The sequence below is a fragment of the Dama dama genome, chromosome 9, assembly GCF_033118175.1.
Source record: "Dama dama isolate Ldn47 chromosome 9, ASM3311817v1, whole genome shotgun sequence".
NCBI lineage: Eukaryota > Metazoa > Chordata > Mammalia > Artiodactyla > Cervidae > Dama > Dama dama.
In genome coordinates, this window is record NC_083689.1 from 108,791,518 (window position 1) to 108,818,474 (window position 26,957).

A 26,957-nucleotide genomic window follows, 5' to 3' on the forward strand; every position below is an offset into this window, starting at 1 on the left:
AATAAATTCAAGCTTATTAAGGAAAATTACATAATACTGAATAGATGAATAAGCTTAAATAAAATATCACGGTGATTCAAGATACTTAAAACTGAATTTCAACCATGATATAAACTTTAAGTATTGAATCTGTATTTAAATCATCTCTGTACTTTCCTCCAAGACAAAGTGCATATAGGGACAGTTGATTAGAGGAGTGTGTGTATATATCTCTAAATACACCTTCTTGGGGAATAGTTTTGAGGTCTGCAGAAGGATCCACTGCATGACTCTGAAGAATTTAATCTTATCTTTAGTATTTCACCTGTTTCCTCCTTTGCCCACTAGAATAATCTTTAAAGTAATTTGAAAAGTTAATGTATCATGTACATAGGCGTGCACAGACCATTAAGTATACAGAGAATATTTTCAAGTTTTAAAACACCCATGTAATATTGAAAAGGAGATATATATATATATATATATATATATATATATATGTATAACTGAGTCAGTGTGTTGTATAGCAGAGATTGGCATAACATTGTAAACCAAATATACTTCATTTGAAAGAAAAAACAAAACCACCATGTAACCACTATCCAATATGTAGGCCGTCTCTAGACTTCCAAGTCGTTACCAATTCCTACAAGAGTAACCATCACTTTCTTTTCTATTTTTTAATTTAAATTCATTTATTTTCTAATTGGAGGATAGTTGCTTTACAGTTTTATGTTGGTCTCTGCCATCTATCAGCATGGGTCAGCCGTGGGTGTGTGTCTGTCCCCTTCTTGCTGAGCCCCCTCCTCCCTCCCACCCCGTCCCACTCTTCTCGGTTGTGTCTTCGTGATTTGTGTTGCCTGTTTTTGAATTTTATGAGAAGGGAATCTTAAATATGTGTTATTTTGTGTCTCACTTTTTTTTTTTTTTTTGCTGCACATGATGTTTTTGAAATTCATCTACTGTTACGTGTTACATGTAACATGTGTCATGTAATATTGGTGAACACACCACCGTTTATCCATTCTGTTGCTGATGGACACTGGGGTTGCTTTCCGCTTTGGTTTATTACAGGTGACACTGCGTTGGCCGTTTGTGCAGTGTGTGTGTATGAGTTTATAGGGTATAAAATGGATGGAGGTTTGGGGTTATTGGGTATGCACAGGTTCAACTTCAGTAGATATTGTCAAATAAAATTCCAAAGTAGATCCACTGGATATTGCACCCTGTGACAGTGTCAATTGCTGTGCTTCCTTACTCAGACTCTGTTTTATCAGAACTTTTTTTTTCCTTTTATGATGGATGTGATGGTTTTATTTTGTATTTCCAGTAGTTAATGAGGTTGAGTCTCTTTTCATAAGTTTATTGCCATTTGGGTATCCTCTTTTGAGCAGTGCTAAGTCTTTTGATGATTATTTTATTAAATTGGGTCGTCTGTCTTTTTCCTAACCATTTATATTTCTCTTCTGTATTTTGGATTGAGTCTTCTTTCAGATAAAAGTTATGCAAATGTTATCTCCCACTGTGTAGCCTGTGTTTTCTCTCTCTTAGTGCTATCTTTTGATGAACAGAAATTCTTAATTTTAATTGAATCTTACGGTTCGTGCTTGTTATGTTTGCTTAAGAAGCTTTTGTTTACCCATGGTCATGAGAATCTCTTTCTTAGGAAGCTGTACTCTGGAAGTGCTGTTGTTGTGCCTTCAGCATTTAGGTCTATAGTATGTCTGGAATCAGTTAGTTCAGTTCAGTTGCTCAGTCGCGTCGGACTCTTTGCGACCCCATAGACTGCAGCACGCCGGGCCTCCCTGTCCATCACCACCTCCCAGAGCTCATTCAAACTCCTGTCCATTGAGTCAGTGATGCCATCCAGACATCCCATCCTCTGTCGTCCCCTTCTCCTCCCACCTTCAGTCCCTCCCAGCATCAGGGTCTTTTCCAATGAGTGAACTCTTCACATCAGGTGGCCAAAGTACTGGAATTTCAGCTTCAGCATCAATCCTTCCAATGAATATTCAGGACTGACTTCCTTTAGGATGGACTGGTTGGATCTCCTTGCAGTCCAAGGGACTCTCAAGAGTCTTCTCCAACACCACAGTTCAAAAGCATCAATGCTTCGGCACTCAGCTTGCTTTATAGTCCAGCTCTCACATCCATACATGACCACTGGAAAAACCATAGCCTTGACTAGATGGACCTTTGTTGGCAAAGTAAAGTCTCTGCTTTTTAATAATGTTTGGAATAGATTGTTGTATATTGTCTGAGGGGAGGGATCAAGATACTTTTTGCCCATGTGAATATCAAGCACCATTTATTGAAAAGACCATAGTTTTCCCATTTTTATGCAGTGTCATCTTTATTATTAATCATGAGTGGAGATGAATTTATGTGTGGGTCTGTGTCTAGATTTTCTATTCGCTTTTGTCTATTTGATAAGTTGCATACTTTCAGCTTTATGATAGATCTTACTGTCTGATAGTGAGTCTTCTAGTTTTGTTCTTCTCAATATTGCATTGGTTATTCTTCAGCACTCTGCCTTCTTTATGGTCCAACTCTCACATCCATACATTGACTGTTGGAAAAACCCTACTTCTGAGTATATGGACCTTGGTCAGCAGAGTGTTATCTCTGCTTTTTGATATGCTGTCTAGGTTTGTAATAGTTTTTCTTCCAAGGAGCAAGCGTCTCTTAATTTCATGGCTGCAGTCACTGTCTGCCATGACTTTGGAGCCCATGAAAATAAAGTCTTTTACTGTTTCCATTTTTTCCTCTTCTGTTTGCCTTGAAGATGGGACTGGATGCCATGACCTTCATTTTTTGAATGTTGAGTTTTAAGGCAGCTTTTTCACTCTCTTTCACCTTCGTCAAGAGGCTCTTTAGTGCTCTTCACTTTCTGCTGTAAGGGTGGTGTCATCAGCATATCTGAGGTTATTGATTTCCTTTATTTCAAGAATTTTTGTCCTTCAGATCCTGGCTGCTTTGAGGGCCCTCAGATAGCTTCAGACATTTTTTTCTCTGTATTAAAACTTGTTTGTCTAGTTGTATCTGTTCTCTGTGAGATGTTTAAAGTTGCTTAATCAAGCTGGAAGTGTAACCTTATTTTCTTCTACTGAAAGGACAAACAAAAATAAGCCATTAGATTTAGCTGACTGAGAAACTGGCCTTGGGCGGGCTCAGCCGGCCGGCTTGCCGTCGGTCACGGCTTGTTCACCAGTCTGTGTAACCGTCCCTTTTACGTTGTCCTGCTGGAGGAGTTTAATATTATGTAAGGTTAAGGTGATGTTTAAGATTATTTGTTGCCTTTTAGTGTAAAACATTTAAATATTTTTGTTTGGTTATTTTTTTGGTATCCCAAATACTTTATTTGAGCTACCAAGAGACTATAGAAAAATTTACTTTAAATAATTTTTTTTTGAAACTACTTTAGCATTCATAGAGGATTATATTTCAGTCCTTTAAGTTTGTGAGAAAGCTCATCAGGTCACTTACATCAACTTTGCTCTGGGATGTTGCCAAGAAGAAAATATTTTCATTCTGGGTAGTACCAAAAATTAACGGAAATATTTTAAAAAGGGTGTACTTGTTTTTGATATTAACTTTCTAGCACGTCACAGATCTCTAAAATTTGAAACTGAAAGTGATTTTTGTTATCTAATAGTAATCCCTTATTATATAGATGACGAAGTGAAAGTGAAAGGCGCTGTTGTGTCTGACTCTTTGTGACCCCATGGACTGTACAATCCACAGAATTCTCCAGGCCAGGATACTGGAGTGGGGAACCTTTCCCTCCTCCAGGGGGTCTTCCCAACCCGGGGACTGAACCCAGGTCTCGCGCAGCGCAGGCGGGTTCTCGCCAGCTGAGCCACCAGGGAAGCCCTGTGTGGATGAGGAGAGGGAGCCTCAGAAATACCTGGCTCGATGAACATTTTGCCACTGTCGTCATTACACTGCCCTGGCCTCATCTGTACCTGTCGGGTCTGAAGCTAATGCCGTGTCCTTGCATTTGTGACTCTCATTTTCTCATTTCTTGTGTGTTCACACGTACTCTGCTTCCTATTAAGTGTATTCTGCTTCCTAGTGATAAGATTGGGGAGTGATACTTAAATATTAACTAAAGTATGTTGAGAGATTGATTTGCTATTAACTCTCTAAAGGGCTTTACTTTTTAATTTGTGTCTAATGTGATTGAAATATGATTGATATATATCACTGTTTATGTCTAAGGTGTATATTAATAGCATAATTTTTGACTTACCTATATTGTGGGATGGTTACCACAATAAATTCAGTTGGCAGCCATCATCTTGTATAGATAAAATAAAAAAAGAAGAAAAAATTTTTCCCTTGTGATGAGAACTGTTAGGATCTACTCTCTTCACAGTTTTCATGCATGTCACTCAGCAGTGTTAACTGTGGACATCATGTTGTGTATGTTACAGTCCTGGTACTTCCTTCTCTTGTAACTGGAAGTTTGTAGCTTTCAGCCACCTTTGGCCAGTTTCCTTCCCTGCCGCCACCTCTACTCTCTTTTTCTGAGCTGTTTATTTTTGTTATATTTCACATGTAAGTGAGGTCATAGAGTATTTATCCTTCTCTTTATCTACTTGGCTTAATATCCTCTAGTAAAGTGCTTTATTTTAACAATTATTGAATTCTCTGAGCATTTTCTGGTAAGCACGTAGTTATATTTGAGGAGACAGGCACAAATAGATTAACTTGCCCAAGAAAAGTTGTATTTGGTGAAGACAAGATTAGAGTAGATAATGTAATTTAAAACTGCTTTTCTTAATGGTACTGATGAACATATTTGCAGGGCAGGAATAGAAAGACATGGAGAATGGACTTGTGGACACAGTGGGGGAGGAGAGGGTGGGGCAGCTTGAGAGGAGCATTGGCAGGTATACATCACCGCGGGCAGGGCGGACAGCTGATGGGCAGCCGCGCTCGGTGATGAGCTGGGCGTGGGACGCGGGGACCGGGAGGGGGGCGTGTGTGTGCCTACAGCTGGTTCACCTTACTCTGCAGCAGAAACCAGCACAAGACGTAAGACGGTCATCCTCCAAGTAAAAATGAATGTAAAAAGTTAACTTTAAAAAGCTGCTTGTCTTTAATGTAAGCATAAGGACTTGGAATAATCATCCATTTTGCTGTTACAAAATTTGTTATATCACAGATTATGAAAACTTACACTTGCCTTACTAATATCATTGTTGTGTTTCCAGTTGATATTTTGCCTCTGCAGTGGTGGAGTAACAGCCAAAACTTAGACCTTTATTTGCCAGTCGTGTTTGTAAGCATCTTACTTAGAGCCCTGTTAGCTGTGCCACGGAGGCGTGCAGAGACTAACTCCTTTTGATTACTGGAATTATTTTTCCGCCACATTGAATCAAAATGACTCTCAATATCTGTGTGTGTATGTGTGTATATATGTCTTGGGTTGGCCAGAAAGGTCATTTGGGTTTCATTACATCTTATGGAAAAACTCAAATTAACTCATTGGCCACATACATATGTGTGTGTATATAAGACCAGAAACAAAAAAAATAGCATCTTTTTAAAAAGAACACATTCCCTGTTTAATTGTATATTTACTTCTAGCAACACTACCTTCCAATTTATGTTTATGAGGTCTTGTATAATATTTCTTTTTTCCTTTGATTTATAGACTAGTTTGAGATCGTAAAAATGGATTTATGTACTGGTAATTTGAGTCATTAGTCAGAAAAACCTTTTCATTTGAGCAGTCAACCTTGCAATTCTCATCGGCTTTTCTGTTTTACTTCTGTTGTTCACTGTTACCTACTGGTAGAGAAAGTCCTTTTTTTTTTTTTTTTTTAAAATGACCTGCTGTTCTTAAAGTCTCTCTTTTCTCCTTTTTAAGAATACAGACTGGGGAGAGTGGAGGCCAGAGGAGAATATGTGCATATGATATGTGGAAATACTTAATAGCTAACAAAGCTGCTCTTCCGGACTGCTGGAACATGTACTTAAAATATACGCCTTTTATTTTTGCTGTTTCCCCTTCTTGCCATTCATCTCTGGATTAGGCCGTAGCCCGATCCTTGCCCACTTGGAGAGTCTAGAAATATATAAGGAGTTTTCAGATCCACACATTTGTAGCTCTGATGAACTCTTCTAACTGCTTACATGTGCAAGTTTTCTGTTAGTTTTTTGGGACTTGCTGCAAGTAAAAGACAGTCACCGAGTGCTTTTCCCCCTGCATTTAAGTAAATCTGAGCTATATATTTATTCTAATTTGGAAGCATGCCTTAAATATTTATCAGGAACTTTTCCTTTCAGCACTAAAAGTAATTTTAAGGTACAGATGAATGTGTGAATAAGTGAAATGTAAACTTTTTTTTTTCCCCACTAGGTACAGTTTGGGACTTTATCAGATTATTTTGATGCACTGGAAAAAGAAGCTTCAGCCAATAGTAGGAAGAGCCAATCAACATTCCCTGTTCTAAGTGGGGATTTTTTCACTTATGCTGACCGAGATGATCATTACTGGAGTGGCTATTTTACATCCAGACCCTTTTACAAACGAATGGATAGGATATTGGAATCCCATTTAAGGTACATTTACCTTTAGAGAGCTTCGTTTATTTTTTCACTTCTTTTATGTTATCATAACTTGTCTATAGAGTTTTGCATAATATACAGCATTTATGTTGTATGTGTAAGGATGTATTTGATGTAATTGTGAAATTTTAATGCAATCAGATCTATATCTTCAGAAATAATCAGATTTTTACAAGGGTATTGCTCTTGAAGGAAAAACATTTTGTGTAATTAGGTTTTCTGGGAGTTGTACTCAATATTTTATATTTTTCTAACTGACTCCCTGTACTATCTGCACACTGTAGTAGCATTTCGGCAGCCTCACTGTGCCTGCAGGCCGGGAGCCTGGTCAGCCGGGTTATGGAAGCGGGAGCAGGGGTCAGAAGGAGCAGACAGGCTCTCAGCTGCCGGGGGCAGGTCTCAAAGTCTGTCCTCTGAAACAGCCGTATTCATATTTGGGAGGACTGGGGACTTCATCGCCACTTTTGTTTTAAAACACGTTTCTACAGATATGGTTTTCTGCTTAAAGAAGAAAATTTAAGAGATGGGACCTGATGGAGGCAGAATGATTGGTTGAAAAAATAAACTGATATGGGGAAGACAGAAAAAGCCAATAAGAAAAACATAAAAGCACTGTGTAAACCTGCATTACCCAGTTCTTCTCAGTCACTCTCCAGTAGAGCTCTCTGTAGCGAGAAATGCTCAGTATCTCTGCACTGTCCATGCAGCACTGGGGCCACTAGCCACGGGCAGCTGGACGACGGGAACTGTGACCAGCGTGACTGAGGAACTGAATTCTCAGTTTTATTTCATTTTAATGTACATAGCCACATGTGGCTAGTGGCTATCATAGTGGAGAGTACTGCTATAAACAACTGAGTCTCATTGTTTTTAGATGCTCAGAAACCATCCCAAGAGAATCCTGTGGCTTTTTCTATATGTGTAGCTCAGGAGGTTAACTTTTATGATGAATTTATTGTCCATTCAGTTCAAAATATGAAATCATGATGATTAATTTTCATGATGAATATTGGCATTAAAAATAATAAGTTATATGAAACCTACCTTCTTCTATGTACTATTTATTAAGTATATATTGGACAGTATTTTTCTAAAAATCATTAATTTCTTTAAGCATTGTACTTTGGTGTAGTGGTGTGTGTGTTTATTATTTTTACTGTTTCTGTGATACTGTGTCCAAAAAATAACAGTAACTTATTAAAAAAAAAACCCTAACCTTTGAATCTTTGAGGGGATAGTCATTAATGTGCCAGATGAATGTATATTATTATATTTATAACAAAAAAGTTTTATATATTATAAAGATTTCTGCATCCTTAACCAATAGAATGTTAGTTATCTGTTATGTTATTCTAAACTATCTATGATAAGAACAGAGCAAGTACTAAATAACGTAGAAATTCTTTTGGGCCACTGCATAATTTTTAAGTATCAAGTATTTTTTGGTGGCAAAAAGTTATGAGTATTGGTTCAGTCTTATTTTATTGAACTTATTTAAGGTACTACTTGAATATATTCCTACTGGTAATGTATTTTGAAAATTCTCCTGCTCTAAAATAAAACAATAAACCATATGGTAATTTGAATTTCAAAATGTAATTAATTTATTTGAAACTAAGTCTTTTGTGTAATAAAAATTATATTTAATCCTCAACTCATTTGTAAAAATAGGTGCATAAAATAGAAAAGTACAAAAAAATTCTTAAAATCCACTTTTTTAATATTTTGGAATATTTGGAACGTTTGTATGTATATGTACATTTGCTCTGGATATGTATGCCTACATACATATAGTTTCCTTAATTCCAATATAGTGATTCTCATGCCATCAAGAAGGCTTATAATTTTAAAAAGTGGATATTAAATTTTTATCTGTTTTTAAAAAGTAGAGATTATTTAGTATATTCAAAAATTCAAAGGAATTATTTTTTCAAAAGAGCAGTTTGAATCTCTTCTTTTTTCCTGAGATCGTAATACATTTTTGTGCTGCCTTGATTTTTCTCTCCATCCTCCTAACGTTTGTCATAAGGATCCTTATATTTTTTACTCCATCAAGCTGTGTCTCTTTTTAAAGAACTTTTCAGAAACCTATCCTGAACCATATCCTTGGATGAAAAAATTTAAAGGTGAAAGTTATAAACCCCCATATTCTTGCTCAAAACTATTCTTAAGCTAAAGTATTTTTATTCTTTAAAATAAGTGAGGAAGGCCAGTGTGTGATTGATCACCTTTCAGGTTATGTTGCTAAATTCTCTGTAGCTGGCGTGTGTTGTCATTCGGCTCTTAGACTGACTTCTGTCCCTGAGCTGTCAGGCCGCCATCCCCTTCCTCTCCGTTATTGTTATTCTAACACTCAGGGCCACACGTTTCCTCACCGCCTCCTCCACTGTACGTGTGAGGATAAATGGCCTTCTGGTGGAGTTCATGGTATATGTCTACACTGCAGAGATGAAAGGACAGAAACACTTACCTAGTTCTTATTGCTTTCATCTGTTACATGGAAATGGGCATATCTTGCTGCCAACAGATACTCACTTCTTTGCCTTATATCACTGGGACATGGTGTTCTTTGATACTTAAGAATTTAGATGTATTAGGTGCATACCATGGTGGTTTTATAGAAATGTCTGTTTTCAATATTTGTCTTATAAATTGATCATACTGAAATCATGGATTTCTTTTTTTAAAAAAAGTTTGAAAATGTATCATTGATACCTCTTTTGTAGTAAATTAAAATGTTTGTTTTGAAATAAAAATTAATGACTGTTTTATGCAATTAGGGCTGCTGAAATTCTTTACTATTTCGCCCTGAAACAAGCTAAGCAGTACAAGATAAATAAATTTCTTTCATCATCCCATTATGTGATGCTGACAGAAGCAAGACGAAATTTGGGACTATTTCAACATCATGATGCTATCACAGGAACTGCAAAAGATTGGGTGGTTGTGGATTATGGTACCAGGTAATGTAATTATTGCAAAGTGAACTTAAAATCTTTTAAAATTTGGGGTCATAAGCTTTATCTTTTGATGAAGTTTTTTTTAATTGTAGTACTGAATTTTTATTGAAGGAGAGCACACTAAATCAAACCAATTTCAAAGATACATATGTCATGCCAAGAAAACATTTTCAGTTATGCTGACAACTCAAAAGGCTTATCTTTGATGAAGTTTTTAATAACCACATCTCTTATAAGTATTGCTATAGAAAAACCATCAATTTTCAAAACCATCAATTTTTTAAGAAATCACTTGACAAAAAGTACTGGCCGTCCCAACTTTTTATGGTAGTGCCTTTCTGTAAATGGAGTAGTAAAAACATTGTTATAAAACTGATCCCACTTTTCCCCAAGTAGAGTGTGGTAATTGAGGCTACCTTCTTGCCCAAGGATTTGGTATCAAATAAAGCATAGTTATAATCCAGGGCCATGCAGAGCTCCATTTCATTATATAGCTATTTAATTCCATCCTATCATATCCATTTGTTCTTGCATATCTCATTTTTTAAGAGGGGCACTGACAACAAAAACTATGTTTAGAAGAATAGCCAGCAAGTAGAAGAACCGAGAAACCTTGTCATGTATAATGACATAAAGAATCGGAGTGAGAAGGGATGGTCTGGGTGTTGATATCAAAGCTATCTTCAGCTCCTGGATGGTCTGTTAGATGATTGAGGGAATAGAATCCCATCATTTTCATATTGCAGATCAGAAACAGTGATTACTGGCTTTGGCTCAGAATAGCAGGGCACTTTGTAAACTGTGCTTCCCAATAAGCTTACCTTTTGTAATAGTGAGATTTCCATCATCATACCAGAGTTGAGGCTATCATTCGTTAGGATCGGTGCAGGGGAGATTCTGACATTGGAGGAGGAGTTTTGCCTATTGTTTCACTGTAGTTTAGATTAGTATTTCTTCCAGATTACTCTTTGATAATGTTATAAAAATCATTAAAAATCTGATTTTCTTAGATATAAAAAGTGAATCTCTTTTTATAGATATTCTCATAGGTAGAAAGTATACATAACACATAAAGCTATTCTTAGAAAACTGATCTACAACTGATACAACTAATTGTAATAGTGTTAACTAAACTTGTAGTTAGAATATTTTGACTGCCTTTCAGGAAACTTGGTAACAAATATTCTGGAGGTTCCACTGGTTGCCTTGAGTCTTAAAAAAATATATTCAAGGTAGTACCTTAAATATCTTCTTAGTTTTCTTGTGGCAGATATATCTGGCATTGGTCTGAGTTTGAGCTGAGCTTAAAGTGGAAGATACTTACTGGATGATAGTGATGTTATTGCTCCCACAGAAAGTGTCTTTGAAAGTAAGGTCAGATACTGTATTTTTCTTTTCATCTGTTCCTATTTTCTTGGTTTCTCGAGAGTTTAAAAGTGAGGCTGCTGGGAGTCAGGCCAGAGCAGAGCTCCTAGGAGGACACAGAGAGTCCTCCTTCCCCACTGACTGCTCTCTCCCTGGCTGCCATACTGAAAGGGGTTAGGGTCCAGGTCACGGGGCTTTTGTACAGAATATTTTCTGTCTCGTGACCTCTCCAGAAGGCCTGCCATTAGTTCCTCCATGTATTTGGTGTTGCTTTTAACATATAAAAGCATCGCCATAGAAAACTGCATCTTAGAGAAAAAAGACACAGTAATTCTCATTGTACTTGACATTTGTAAATCTGCTTTGTCAGCCCTTCATGCTTCATTGAAAAGCCATAAACAATTATCAAGCCATTAGCACACACATTTTTAAATAGGAAGTTTCAAAACACAAGTTAGAGAATTATTACTAAAGGAGTAGCTAGTATAGGGTGACTTCCGGTTCTTAGATTGTTGACTCCTGCTTATTCAGATGTTGGCAGAGATGTCCCTGTGATCAAGTGTGTGCGTTAGGAGCTGACTACGGTTGCTGGTGATGGTCCCTGGAACCTGAATGAGCCCCACCTCTGCGTTTCCAGGCTGTGCTCAGGTGTGACCGCTCCGCAGCACCGTCAGAGCTCCGGGCCCCGTTAGCCCTCTCTTCTGCCTTCTCAGGGCCGTTCTTCACAGCACATGTACATTACGGCATATTTGGAGGTTAATTCTAATTATGGCATAAAAATCATGGCATCAAAAATGAATTAGACTAGGCAGTGTTTTGCTGGATGTTTAGCTTAACAGTGAATCCTGGGACTGTGTGAAGAAGGGATGGTAAGAGGTCAGTTACAGAGAGATTAAGGCTCTGCCAGTGGCTAAACTGTAATAAAGGTAGGTAGGAGAAAAGAATGAACAGTGGGTGAGACTGAGGCCCCTAATGCGTAGTCTAAACTATTGAATGGCAAGCATGAGAGCACCTCTTTAAACAGCAGCAGTGGTGACAGACTAAAGACTGATTCCTCAGTGATGTTTGCTAAACTTGTTTCATAGTACGACAAGGGTATATTAGGAAATTAGAGGAAATTTTCATACCACATTGATGAAATGTTGAAATGTATAAAATTCTGTTTTTCCCAATTTTTCCCAAACTTATTTACTGGGTTTAGCTTTATTTTGTTTTTAGCAAAATAGCTTTATACATCTTGAGAAAGTGTTTGGGAAATGCACTGTCTTCAACTCGTAAGAAGACTACATATGTGCCTTTAGGACACAAACATTGATTTATGGCATTCACTCAGTTTAATCAGGACCCTCTAAAACACTAATAGGAGTAAGATTTTAGCAGGTGCAGAACATGACTTTTATTCTGTAGGTTCAGATAACCTCATAAAGATAGCCATGTAGATAATAAAAATAAACTTAGATTGAAGGAGTTGTTCTCATAACTGCATTGTGTTCATTCATATATATGGTCTCTTAGTCTTATGAAAACACTGTTATTTAGTAAAATATTTGAATAGAATGAGAAATTTAGCTGGATGATTGAACTCCATAAGATTTTAATACTGTAGTTACAGATTTACTATGTAAATGCACTTAATTAATAACTTACTGATTATGATCACTTACATCTTTGAAGTTATCTAATTCTTTTACAATTATTTTGTTGCTGAATATAAACAAAAATATTTTAACACATAGATCCAAAATTGCTTTCTGTGTTTGGGAAAATAATATAATCACTCTATAAACATCTGAGGGTTGATTGAAAGCATTACTATGAAAGTTTCTCTACCAATTTCTCCATTATGAGTTTACTTAGGGATACCTGCTCTCTAAATCTTTAAAGAAATAAGATGGGACTTTGAAAAAAAAAAAAAAAGGCAAGTTTTCTTTCCTAGGTATAGTGCTTCACCAATAGCTGGTAATGTTCCAAGATTATATTTTAGATTTGAACTTGAATCAGTCAATTCATAGGCATGTCTTTTGTTCCTCAGGCAGAAATGCACAGTTTGAATACAGTTAAGACTTTCAGTGACAAAGAAGTAGAACAAGGACAAAGACAATTTTGTTATCTGGATCTGAGAAATTTTCTAATTCTTTTGAACAAGAACATGAAACTAACTTCAACAAAATATTAGAATTCTTTAGGAATTTAAATTCTTTGAAGTGTGTATACTGATTGAATTTTCTTGTGAATGAGAGTTAATCTCATGTCTTCTTTTGTTGTTATTTCAATGCTTGTTAAAGATTTTTCTAAAGTGAAACATCAACTAATTGCTATTGGTAGAATGCTTTAGAGCTGTTGGGGTCATCATGCTGGCTATTGTTATTATTTAGTATGATATTCATGGAGAATATAAGTAGTGTGGATAAGTTTATATGTTTCAGCTGTGTCCAGAAAGTTTGCTATTTAATGAATCCTTACCAGTGATACCTTCTGATTAACTTTTTTTCCCTAAGTACTTCATTCAGAGATTCATCATAGGTTCATGATAGGTTTTAGTTTGAATACAGGGTGAAGATGATGGTGGTTTGGCCATAAATAAAACAACTGAAAATATTGTATACAGATTAGTTGATGTATAGTGTGTTAGTTCCTACTGCATAGCAGTGATTCAGTTATATACACATTTTTAAAATTTTCCTGTCTGTTGTGGCGTATCACAGGATAGTGTATATATTTCCCTGTGCTATACAGTAGGACTTTATTGTTTATCTATTCTGTGCATAATAGTTTGTGTCTACTAATCCCAGACTCCCAATCCACTCCTCCCCTCTCCCTGGCAACAAGTCTGATCTCTGTGAAAATAGTGTATACTAATGTTTGAATCACTTCTCAGATAAGTAAAATTTTTGGTTCACAGACTCTTTCATTCACTGATGAATTTAAAGAAGATAATTGGACATTCTGCACTGCTGCTTATTTTGAAGGACAAACGCTTATACGACTCTTACTCTTCAGATACCTTCCTAGAAATGGTTAGTTAATATCTTCTATTTTCATCATAAAAACGAATGATTCTTTTCTTTTTAGATTGGGAAAGGGAGTGAGAAGCTTAATAAAAAGAGACATTGAAATATGATGACTTCTTTGTATATTATTTGAAATAATTTGTATCACTTTATATAAATTACCTGTGTTTTTCTTTCCTGTGTCTCTTTGATTTATGGTGTGTATTTTCCCATGAAATTTAAGCATGAAAAATGAAATAATGAACTTATTTCAAGGTATGCGAAACATTCAGACTTTTAGAACACTTAAGATGATATTATAAGGTAACTAGGCTTGATACTCGTTATTTTCCTTAGCTTTAATGAACAACTCTTTGATGTGTGAACTGCCGTAAATCCTGAGCCTGTCCTTGTGCATTTCTATTTGAATGGTCCTAAGTTCCCTCTGGTTTCGGGATGAGTCAGGGAGTGCTCTGGGCAGTGTAGAGATGTCAGAGCAGAGCCGTGGCGAGGGCTTGCGGGAGTAGCTGTTAGTCTCACCTCTGCCCCTCTGCGGGGCGAGGGAGTCGCTTTATATCTGTGAGCCCTTGCTTGGTCACTCATCTGTGAGACAGAATGATGCATGCCTTAGCCTGTTAGGGCCAGATGAGTTAGTAAAACAGGCCGTGCCCTGAGAGGAAGAGCATGGTATCCACAGCAAGGAAGAACGGTTCAAAATTGGTTTATTGAAATCCTTTTTACACTTCTACTTAGCAACTCAGATATTTTAAAATTGTTTTTATTTATCAAACTTATGTCTCTAAAGATATGAAGCATGTGACACAAAGTGACATAGTAAAGCTTTCTGCAGAATTGTTTCTAGAACTCTGATTTATTTGGTTACTAATTAGAGCTACACATTATGGACTCTCTAGTCCCTGCAGCACATGCCATGCTTAAAATCTAAATGCACAACACATATTCATAGACACAAGATCTGCTTGCTTTGAACTTGGGTGGACTTTATGTAGCTGGAAAGAGGTTTGTTTTTTGTTTTCTGCTGTGCCCTTTTCATGTTTTCTTCAAGATATTATTACACAGCTAATTTTGAAACTTCTTTTAAAAGTAAAATAAAAACTTCTGTTCATTTTTCTAGGATTTGAAACAAAGAACGCAAAGTTCTCTGCCACAAAAAAATGTGATAAGTCTGAGTGCAGAGCCAAGGTAAATAGCATTATTTCTTAGAAACTTTGACCACTTGTTTGACTTGACTTTTTGGATTTTCGTGGTTTTGCTCTGGATCCAGCACATATTTTAAGGCAGTATTTCATTGAATCAGCTTATTAATTTAAAACGCCTGCTTGAAGAATGGATTTTTCTCCCATGGCTGTGCCATATGTGAGTGTGCGCTTCAGTCATGACCAACTCTTGGCGCCCCCATAAACTGTAGCCCCCAGGCTCCTCTGTCCGTGAGATTCCCCTGGAGAGAGTCCTGGAGTGGGCTGCCATGCCCTCCTCCAGGGATCTTCCCCACCCGGGATGGAAACTGTGTCTCCTGCATTGCAGGTGGGATTTTTATCCCAGAGCCACCGCGGAAGCCCGCCGCAGTGTCGTGCTCCGTGCTAACAGCTGACACAGTGCTTGGTACACTGATGGCCTATAACTGTGTAAGAGTAGTTCTTCACAGATACTTAATACGGGGCGGGAAACATGTAGCTTTATTATAAAAACTACCTTACATTTCTAATATTGACTATTTTTTAGAGTATAATCTTTCTTAATTAACTTTCTATTTACTTACCTTATTAGTCTCTGATCATGTATTTTTAAATGGAAGAAGAAATGTAATTACTATTAGGAGATAAGTGTTCCTACTGTAAATTGTTTACTAGATAACTATCACTGTGCTTGTAAAACTGCCTCATTTTTACACTGTAGATTTATGCTTAAATGGGAAAGGTGCTCAGTCAACCTAAAAATGTGGCATTTAATTTATAGCTGCCTCTGATTTACGAAAAACATTTTATGTTTTTATTGACAATTATTTAACCAAGTTATCTATTTTTAATTGACCCCAAGTATCAATTAGTCACTACCCAGATACACAATATCAGTTCAGTTCAGTCGCTCAGTCATGTCTGACTCTTTGCAACCCCATGAACCGCAGCACACCAGGCCTCCCTGTCCATCACCAACTCTGGAGTTTACTCAAACTCAGGTCCATTGAGTCTGTGATGCCATCCAACCATCCCATCCTCTGTCGTCCCCTTCTCCTCCCGCCTTCAATCTTTCCCAGCATCAGGGTCTTTTCAAATGAGTCAGCTCTTCGCATCAGGTGGCCAGAGTACTGGAGTTTCAGCTTCAACATCAGTTCTTCCAATGAATATTCAGGACTGATCTCCTTTAGGATGGACTGGTTGGATCTCCTTGCAGTCCAAGGGACTCTCAAGAGTCTTCTCCAACACCACAGTTCAAAAGCATCAATTCTTTGGTGCTCAGCTTTCTTTATGGTCCAACTCTCACATCCATACATGACTACTGGAAAAACCATAGCTTTGACGAGACAGACCTTTGTTGGCAAAGTGATGTCTCTGCTTTTTAATATGCTGTCTAGGTTGGTCATAACTGTCCTTCCAAGGAGTAAGTGTCTTTTAATTTCATGGCTGCAGTCATCATCTGCAGTGATTTTGGAGCCCCCAAAAATAAAGTCAGCCACTGTTTCCACTGTTTCCCCATCTATTTCCCATAAAGTGATGGGACTGGATGCCATGATCTTAGTTTTCTGAATGTTGAGCTTTAAGCCAACTTTTTCACTGTCCTCTTTCACTTGTGTCAAGAGGCTCTTTAGTTCCTCTTTCCTTTCTGCCATAAGGGTGGTGTCATCTGCATATCTGAGGTTATTGATATTTCTCCTGGCAATCTTGATTCCAGCTTGTGCTTCTTCCAGCCCAGCATTTCTCATGATGTACTCTGCATATAAGTTAAATAAGCAGAGTCACAAAATACAGCCTTGATGTACTCCTTTCCCTATTTGGAACCAGTCTGTTGTTCCATGCCCAGTTCTAACTGTTGCTTCCTGGCCTGCATACAGATTTCTCAGGAGGCAGGACAGGTGGTCTGGTACTCCCATCTCTTTCAGAATTTTCCACAGTTTATTGTGATCCATACAGTCAAAGGCTTTGGCATAGTCAATAAAGCAGAAATAGATGTTTTTCTTGAACTCTCTTGCTTTTTTGATGATCCAGCAGATGTTGGCAATTTGATCTCTGGTTTGTCTGCCTTTTCTAAAACCAGCTTGAACATCTGGAAGTTCATGGTTCATGTATTGCTGAAGCCTGGCTTGGAGAATTTTGAGCATTACTTTGCTAGCATGTGAGATGAGTGCAATTGTGTGGTAGCTTGAGCATTATTTGGCATTGTTTCCCTTGTGACTCAGACAGTAAACAGTCTGCCTGCAATGCGGGCGACCCGGGTTCGATCTCTGGATTGGGAAGATCCCCTGGAGAAGGAAATGGCAACCACTCAGTATTCTTGTCTGGAGAATCCTATGGTAGAGGAGCCTGGTGGGTTACAAAGGGGTCACAAAGAGTCGGACACGACTGAGCGACTTCACTTCACTTTCTTTGGGATTGGAATGAAAACTGACCTATTCCAGTCCTATGGCCACTGCTGAGTTTTCCAAATTTGCTGACATATTGAGTGCAGCACTTTCACAGCATCGTCTTTCAGGATTTGAAATAGCTCAACTGGAATTCCATCACCTCCACTAGCTTTGTTTGTAGTGATGCTTCCTAAGGCCCACTTGACTTCACATTCCAGGATGTCTGGCTCTAGGTGAGTGATCACACCATTGTGATTATCTGGGTCGTGAAAATCTTTTTTGTACAGTTCTTTTGTGTATTCTTGCCACCTTATAGTTTGGTAATATAAGTTTTTGCTATCTAAATTGAGAAATTGAGTATCACCTCTTATAAACTATAGAATAAAAGACTAATTGTAAAGTGTGATGCATTATTTTAAATAGGTACACTGTATTAAAAGTATTTTAAAATAAATGGGATCAAAGTGATTACAGAAATTTTACAGTTGAGACCTCTTCTGTGCTCAGATTTCCAGCAGATTCAGGCCACACCTGACAGCAGTAGTATATTTCAATAATACTTAGGTATCACTAAAGTAATACTAAAGAAACTTAACATCTCTTTTGCCTGGAAAAAAGGAGGGGATTGTTTTGAAAAGAAAATAAAGTTTAACCTTGCTAAAGTCTTAAAAGCTTGCATATAGCCAAGCCATAGTTAGGATGAAAAGATAATGAATGATCCTGAAAGAAAAATCAGTTATAAAATTATAAAACATTTTCTTTGTCCTAAAATAAGTAATGTTTTGATGGATTTGGGATTGTATGGCAACTCTTAATATGTTGTGTGCCTAATAAACTGTGGTGTCAGTAAATCTATTTGGGTTTAGGCATAATCCTCTTATCTATTACCTGTTTTATCTTTTCCTATTCTGGTGGCGGCAGATCTCCTTTTTTGCTGACTCTGAGAATGACTTCTGTGTGCTCTTGGGAAGTCGCGCTCCACCCCCACCCCTAGTGGTCCTGCGGGCGCGCATCGGGCGGGCGGGCTGCGCTGGGGTCAGAGCGGGACCTGTGCGCTGTGGTTTCTCTTCCCGTGCAGGCCTTGCTTTGGCCAGCTGTGCGCGAGACTCAACTTTCCTGATGCTAGAGGGAGAAAGGAGACAGAAGTCTATTAATTGAGGAAAATATATTTTTGAGCTTTAATAATGAACAGTTTTAATAAAAAATAAGCATAGACTTTTTGAGTCTATTAGGAGAACAGTCACTTCTTGATATTTCATTTTAAATAGTTTTCTTCATTTTCATGTTATATCTTCAGAGTTCTTTTCTACCAAATGTCAGTGCTGCTGTTTCCATAGTTAGGTGTGTTGGAAATACTTAGGATTGTCAGATCCTTATTTTTATCTTTCCTGTCTTTTTTGAACTCTAGAACCTCATGAATAAAACCGTTTATATTTTTGGTTTTAAATCCACTTTTTACTTGTTAGCCACAAATTATATGAGTTGTTGTCTTTCAATAAAATCAATCAAGAATGGAGGACTGTTGGTGTCCTTTAAAATGGAAGTGTTTCATAGCTTTGTTTTGCAGGTACTGGAAGTCAGAGTGTATTATCGGTGCTCCTCCGTCTTTAAGTTGGCAGTTCCAGGAGAGCAGCCACGACTCAGTCTTGTCCTCTCGTGTGTCTTCTGAGATGTTCCGAGGCCTAGTTTTATTTTGATTATAGGAATAATTCTAATTTGAACAACATATTATTAGTCTAAATAAAGCGTGCATTCTCAATAGGGAGGTGTCTTCCCCAGGAGGATAAGAATTGGTTCTTGGGCCCATGGTGATGTTGGGGTGGGGGATTTAAAAAAAAATGTATTCTTTGGGAAATGCAAAGCACAGATACAGTGCATAATGGTGCCCAGCAGATGAACATTTTATATGTAGTGTCAAAATTGTGTGGAGGAATGATTAGGAAAAAATAAATAAAGAGAATCTTGAAGGAGGTTATAATGACAAAAGGTTGGGAAACACTGGTCTAAACCCCTGCAGTTTAAATAATACATGTAAAATGCATTTGATCATGCTTTTGGCAGCATTAGTAAAATCTACTACCTGATACGATTTCATTTGTGCGTATGTAAAAGCAGTCCTTGATTCGCTGAGAGCTGACATAGTGCTTGCCTGTGTGCCTGAGTTAGTTCACAGGGTTCTGTGAGCTGCATAGTAAACGCTCACTTAGCCTTTGCGTAGAAAGCACATGAAATTACAAATTAGCAGTTAGGGTGCCCTGAACAGGTCATAAATTGTCTAGCCTTAATTCTTAGATACACAGAGATGTTGCCGTTTCTCTTTACGTTCACAGTTGCCTAAGGAAACCAGTTGTAAGAACATTTAATACAAAGATTTGACAGGATTCGGGACTGAGGACGCAAAGTGAGAGCCTGAGACAGACAAAGGGATTTCAGTCTCCTGTCAGTATCCGTCTGCTCAGGCGGGGCAGGATTAAATGTTGCTGCAACACAGGTCTGCAAGTCATGTGCTTGACAGAGTATAAAGTCACTTTTTTTTTTTTTATGGTGAATACTTTGAAATGCCACCAAGGGATTCCCTGGTGGCTCAGTGGTGGAGAATCCACGGGTAGACACACATTTGATCCCTGGGTCAGGAAGATCCCCTGAGGGAGGAAGTGGCAGCCCGTTACAGTGTTCTCGCCTGGGAGATCCCATGAACAGAGGAGCCTGGCGGGCTACAGTTCACGGGTTCACCAAGAGTCAGACAGGACTGAGCGACCCAACACCAAAGGCACAGAGGTAGTCAGAATGATACCGCGGTGGCTTCTGTAAACCTGAAAGGTTAAGTTTCTCAAGTAGGTAAGCTTTTAGTTTGAAATCACTATTACACGTTTACCTTGATATGCTTCTAATTATTAGAGAGGTATTTATTAGTAAGGGGTCCTACATCTCTTTTGGCCAGAAAAAAAAAAAAAAGAATTAATTAGAAAAGATAGCATTAACCATGTGGAGACACAAAGGAAGTCAGTGTTTTCTAGGCTTAGGTTACTTCAGAATATCAGCCAGATGGAAGAGGACACAATTCCAGAACAGGCACTCAGTACCCCACTCACTTGACGTGTTGCCGTTCATTTGTTGGAGGACCTTGATTGAGAGCATCATTTTCTTTTTAGCTGTCTAGGTTCTGAAACGCCAGAACCCACATTGACTTCTATTTTTTCTTAATCCTTAAGTGTCATCAATAGGAGAGTCTTTTGGATTTTAGCTTTACTCATCTCTGACACCCATCCTCTCTCCTCTTTCTGTTGCTTTTGGTTTTAACCAGCCCTTTATGTTTTGCGTGAACTGCTGTAGTAGCTTACTGTCCCTGGGCCTTTCTCTGTACCTGAACTATTAATTCAGCTCTGATGAGTCTACCCAAAGCCACTCTGAAAAAGTTACTTGCATAGAAATGGCAAGCCTTCAGACCTAGACTCGGAAGCCCTAGAAGGTCACTTTGAGTTCAGTCAATTAGTGGAGCAGTCAGGGAGGCCACCTGGGATGTAAGGGGGGGTCACTCCCCACTGCCTGATGGGGGGCGCATGTAGGGGACGCAGAGGGGAGGACGGCAGCGGCTTTGGGGAGGGCCTGCCGCAGCTCACACCGGCCCTCACGGCTCACTGATTTCCCAGTGCAAAATGAAACACGCCCCTCCTCCCGAGATGCCCAGGGTCTCATCCTGTCATGGTCTTGGCCCCAGTGTTTCATCTAGTCAGGTCCAGCGTAGCTCAGTCGCGTGACTGGGGGTTGATGCTGGCTTTTTCTGCCAGTGTAATTGTTTGAAGTGTGTCCCACAAGACTGTAAACTCCTTGAGGATTTATTTTTGTCCACTGCTGTGCCTATGGTATGATAGCATGGTGAGAATTTAATAAAGATAGGTTATGACACATTTGATTATTGCTTGAAGAGAAGATTAAACTTCAGATACCACATATGCATAGAATATGGTTCACATTCTATGTGAAAACGTAGTATTCTGGTATATATTCTCTTCAACAGATTCTTTCATCTGACATTTGGAGTGACAGAAGGCTTCCAATCCACTAAATACTAATATAAATAAAAATAAGCAGTAATTCAATATACTTTAAATTTGTTCAGCAAACTGTTCAGAAAACTGTTCATTTGAGATTTCAGAGTATAATACCATGAGACTTGACAGATTTGGCATTGCATCTCAGCACCACTGCCTTCTTATAGAATTAACTTTGTTGGGATTGCATTCTTGGGGTCTCTAAAGAATGAGTGGATTTAAAAGATACACCTGTATATCTGAATGAGTATACTTTGTCATGAGGCTTTTGCTGTTGTTGACATAGATTATTTGCCTAATTCTACATTTTGTATTTTTTAATTGGTGGAAAACTGATTTATAATGTTCTGATATAATGTGATGGTTTCTGCCATTGTATTTTTAATATTGTTATCAGACACAGTTATTCTGATAGTAATTTTCCACTAGTGAGATAGGATTCAAGGCTTTGGAGCATTTTCTGATTGGTCATTATGTCATAACATCACAGTATATCTAAGGAAGTACCTACCATCTCTGCCAGTTATTTAAACATAAGCTTTCAGTGAAGAAACCAAAGCCTTATTTTTTTGTTTGGAATGTTGGCTTATTCTTTGGGGGAGGTGGAACAGTGTTAATTAGCAGTGTAATTAGTGTGAGGACTGTGCTTATTGCTCATGGTTTTTAATGTTCGAGCTCAAGTCTTGTCATGTAGTAGAAAGCTAGTGTAGAAATGTCTTCACATTAGTTAGCAGAAAAATAAATGGATACAATCAAGGTTTGTATCCATTGTGAGCATTTTTGTTTGTTTTGTTTTGTTTTTCCCTTGGAAGTGGCTGCATTTTAAAATTATCACAAGGGAATTCCAAGTGATAATAGAATGCACAATTCACTAGGCTCTGACACTGAACCCTCTAATGGTTCTGTTATTCTGAGAGCAACCCAAAGGTCCTTTGCTTAGAAAACTAGTGTATAGCTTTTCTTTAATGGAGGAATTGTTGATGACAGTTGTTTGATCGTGTCCGATTCTTTTGCAACACCATAGCCTGAAGGTTCCTGCCAGCCTCCTCTGTCCATGGGATTTCCCAGCAAGAACACTGGAGTGGGTTGCCGTTTCCTCCTCCAGGGGATCTCCTTGACCCGGGGATTGAACCCGGGTCTCCTGCATTGGCAGGTGGATTCTTTATGACTGAGCCGCCAGAGGAACCGTAACTGACAGGACTGAGACAAAGAAGCTGAGCTCACTAAGTCTATCGGGGTGTTAATTGCATAGTCTATTTTAAAATTAATATTCAGTACTGGACTTGAAGGAGGAGTTCCTAAAGTCTCTTCTGAGATACTGTTCTGTTTAAGTATTAATTACTTTTGAAGGGTATTTGTGTATTTTTATCTATGTTCTGTCTGAGTTGTGTTTTATTAACGTTGACTGTTTTTAAGCCGTAGATTGACCAGTTCTATGATTATCCAGAAATATTTTGCAGCCTGTTTGTAATCTGGAATATTTTAGAGAGGATGTTTTAACCTGAAGACTGAGTTGGACTATAATACATTATTTAAACAACCAAAGTCTCTTAGGGGATTGGTGATACCTTTCATGTGGTATATTTTGTGTTAAAACTTCTTTGCCTAGTAGTTGGAACTGTTTGGGAACAATCACGTCTGATAAGCAAAATAACCTTGTCTAGAGTTTGCCATTCTAAATCAGTCATTTACTGGCTTGCTTTTTACCTGACTTTTAAGGGAAATAGCTCTTAGAGGAGAGAAGAGGAGGAAAGACTCCACCTTTCTCACACTGTTCTCCCTACTCTTAATATTTCTGTTTATTTTATTATATCAGCAATGATGAGTATTAGTTCCTAAAATACTCTTTCAGCCTCACATTGACTTAGATGAAGTAACACATGTTATATGTTTCTTAAAAATATTGACAAAATATTGATGCTTCCGTTTTATATGGTGACTGACTAGGAACCCTGAAGTTGACTCTCAGTTTTTTATTAAAACTCAGATGATCAACAATCAAAGGAACACCAAAACCTTGACTTGACAGTCGCCCTGTTGCAGCAGTGTAAGATAACTGCAAACTGCAGTGCTGATCAAACTGGACTAAAAAATGCACCTGCTCACTAACCAATGAAAACGGAAGTGAAAATAACATGTGGGTTTCTGAAAGCAGGTGTGGAGACTGATTCCTTTATGTCTGCCCACAAGGCTTTGAAGGGGCTTCCCTGTGGCTCAGACGGTAAGGAGTCTGCCCGCAGTGCAGGAGACCCAGGTTCAATCCCTGGTTTGGGAAGATCCCCTGGAAAAGGGAATGGCATTCTTGCCTGGAGAATCCCACGGGCAGAGGAGCCTGGCGGGCTACAGTCGGTGGGGTTGCAAAGAGCCAGGTGCAACTGAGCGAGTAAGCGCGCGGCACCAGGCTCTAAGATTCTGGCGCAGGAAAACTGGACAAGATGGGGCTGCTCTCTGCAGCTTTAGGCAGCTGTTCTTCCCTTTCATCCTCCTCGCCTCAGATCTCTATTTACAAGTGCCCGCTTAACTGACCAGCTAGACCAGCGGCTGCTCTGTGCCCATGCACCCACCCTCCTGCCGACAGACCACTGGCTAGCAGGCTGGGGCTTCCCTCCTGCCAGGAGTTCACTTGAACCGTGTGATTACCATAATGCAGTTACTTACTCCCAAATCAGTTGTTCTTGCTACTGTTCTCTTATCATTTGATTTTTATTAAACTGATGGATTAAGTATAAAGTTTTTTAATCATAAAGTTGAGTGCTTTGGAAATTTTCAATAAAGGTAAGTCACCGATAAGTACCGACAAGATGCCTACAAAAGATTTGGAAAGAAATTGTAAAGATGTAGAGGCACTCTGTGTTCATATTGTCTAATATTTTTGAGTATTTAAATTCCTGGTCTTCTTTACAAAAACTAGGCTAGAAACCACAAATAATTTATCATATGTATGGTTATGCAGAAAATATGACACAGAATGCCAATTAGTGGTCCCATAATCAAAGCAGAAGCTTTGCTTTTGCATCAGTAGACTGGGGCATTATACATATTTGTATGTTTTATGATGAAGTCTTTTATGGTAAAGCTCTGAAGAATGATGAATGATGGAAGATGTCCTTAAAGATACACCTATGGCTGATTCATGTTGACAGAAAACAACAAAATTCTGTAAAGCAATTATCCTTCAATTAAAAATAAATAATTTTTTTTTTAAAAAGATGTTCTACTTTAAATTTTACTTTCAAGTCAGGTTTAACCCTTTCAGTTAGCAGAGCCACTGCCAGCCTTAATCGCACTGATGGTTTTCCCTGTGCCTGTATTTTACAACCAATGTGGGGACTGAATCTGCCAGATATAAAATAGGTGGGAACAAATAGGGGGACTGATGATAGAGCATTGATCTAGCACAGTATCCACTCAAGGAAGTTGCTGTTGGTGGCATGGGCCAGGATGTTGTTTGTTGAAGGAAGAGGCCCTGTGTTTTTTCAGAGCAGCAGAGCTGGTGTAGAATACCCAGTGCTGTAGACAGTAGCCCCCTTGGGTAGTAGCCTTTCGGAAACTTCACTCAGACTGCGTCTGTGCCTGTGAACTTATTTTTCACTCATTCTTTTCTCTGTTACTGCATCTTCTTCACATCCTTCAGGCCTTAATAGCAAACTGATTATTTCCTTTATTTCTGGTTTTCCATCTCTCTTGCTAAAATGTTAGCTTCATGAGTGCAGGGAACTTTTACTTTTGAATCCCCTGGCAAATAACTGGTACACTGTAGGTGGTCAACAAGTATTTGTGAAATAACTAACTCTAGAGAAGAGAGGAACTTTGGCCAGTACTGCGGTGAGGACCACGAGGTACCTTTCTCGTACACAGGATTAGGTGGATGTCTATTTCTACGAGGAGAAATAGTAAATGGGAAATTATCATAGGAGAGCTTGTGAAGAAGCCCTGCAGAATCCTGAAAATTGGGGTAACATGAGGATTGAGAAGAACAGCTTATCTTAAAATAGTTTATTACAGAGACCAGAAAAAAATTTTTTTAATTCTTTGTAATTCTCAGTTTGAGTCATAATCCCAAAGGAAAAAGAAAGAGTGGAAGGCAAAAAATGGCAAGATGCTGTAGAAAGGGGGTGGGGTGAGATAAGGAAAGACTGTTAGGATGACAGGAACAGAATCTTCATTGGTGAGACGTAAGAGTGAAGCTGACATGGTGAAAGAGCACATCAGTGACGTGAGAAAAATGAGACGCTCTTCAGGAGTGCAGGGGAGAGGGACAGTGGTGGGGGTCAAGGACGGGAGTTCAGCAGAGGAGTTGTGGTCTTTCTGTAGGGAAATGTTAGCAGATGCAGTCATCAAAGATACAATGGAAAGTGTTCTGAGCGGAGGCGGCCTTGCTTTGTAGATGAAAAGGGCTAAGTTCTCCGCAGTATAATGAAAGGGTCACCCCTCGTGCGTCTTGGTAACTTATTTCAATTAAAAGGAAAAGGACATTTTGTAAAAGTACCCAGGCAGAAAGACAGATATTGTGCAATATGGCACAAAAAGGGTTTCTGCTCTATGACAAGTATATGGAGTTTTGAAATTATTTTGTACTCAGAGTTATCTTTCATATGTGAAAGCAACAAAGAGGCATTTTCAAATATGAAAACATTTATAAAGCATACTACAGATACTCTTTTCTTTTTTTAAAAAGGAAATTTTAAAAATGTTCCTGCTAAACTTAACTTCCCTGACTGATAAGTGAATCAAAATTAAGAAGGCATTGGAAATAATTAGACATAGTGAAAATCCAAATCATTGTTGTAAATTTGATTACCAAACTGAATTAGAATTTCCCATCTAGTTTTGGCAGAATTTTTATAATGTAAAGGCAGTTTGCTAATAGTAGTATTGATCTCTAGTTTCAGATTATGTTGACATCTGAAAGAGGTAGAGAAGCAGAGCATGTAGAGATCTTAGAAAACAGTCACGTTGCCTTGGAAAGATTTGAAAGTTAGAAGTTTGTGGGGAGAGTGGTATTTCCTCCGCATTGCCATCACTTATTATCCCTGGCTTTCTAAATACGCAGATCTGCTGAGAAGTCCCTGGAGGTCTAGACCCGCACGCCGCAGGCTCTGCGGGCAGCTCCGCTGGGACAGCCGCCCACACCTCGGCCTCAGTGGGTTTAAATGGGATTCCTCCCTGCCTGGACTTGTTTTGTGGCTCCAAGCTCTTTGATAAAGTTTTCGCCTCATCATCCAGTTCCCCAGGCCAGAAACCTGGGCCTCAGCCTGAAAGTGATCATGTGTTCTAGTTTCTCATTAGTGTCCCCTTTCACTCTCAAAAGTCTGCTTGTTTGGGCAAGAAATTATGGGCGTACCTGATTATTCTTGTCTCTTCCCTTTCACTTTCAACTTGGATCCAGGCAAACACCATGTCTTCTTGTGTTGTTTATTAAGTGTATCTCAGTTTTGTCCATATTTATTCA

General features: G+C 38.4%; 1 protein-coding gene across 1 annotated transcript in view; it reads left to right on the forward strand.

Annotated features, from left to right (window-relative positions):
* The window catches only part of MAN2A1 (mannosidase alpha class 2A member 1), a 202,770-nt gene that overhangs the window by 98,429 nt on the left and 77,384 nt on the right, over window positions 1-26,957 (forward strand). Inside the window, exons 9-12 of the mRNA XM_061152130.1 lie at window positions 6,350-6,552; window positions 9,339-9,521; window positions 13,786-13,900; window positions 15,009-15,076. Coding sequence (XP_061008113.1) covers window positions 6,350-6,552; window positions 9,339-9,521; window positions 13,786-13,900; window positions 15,009-15,076 — 569 coding nt within the window. The remainder of the gene's footprint in view (window positions 1-6,349; window positions 6,553-9,338; window positions 9,522-13,785; window positions 13,901-15,008; window positions 15,077-26,957) is intronic.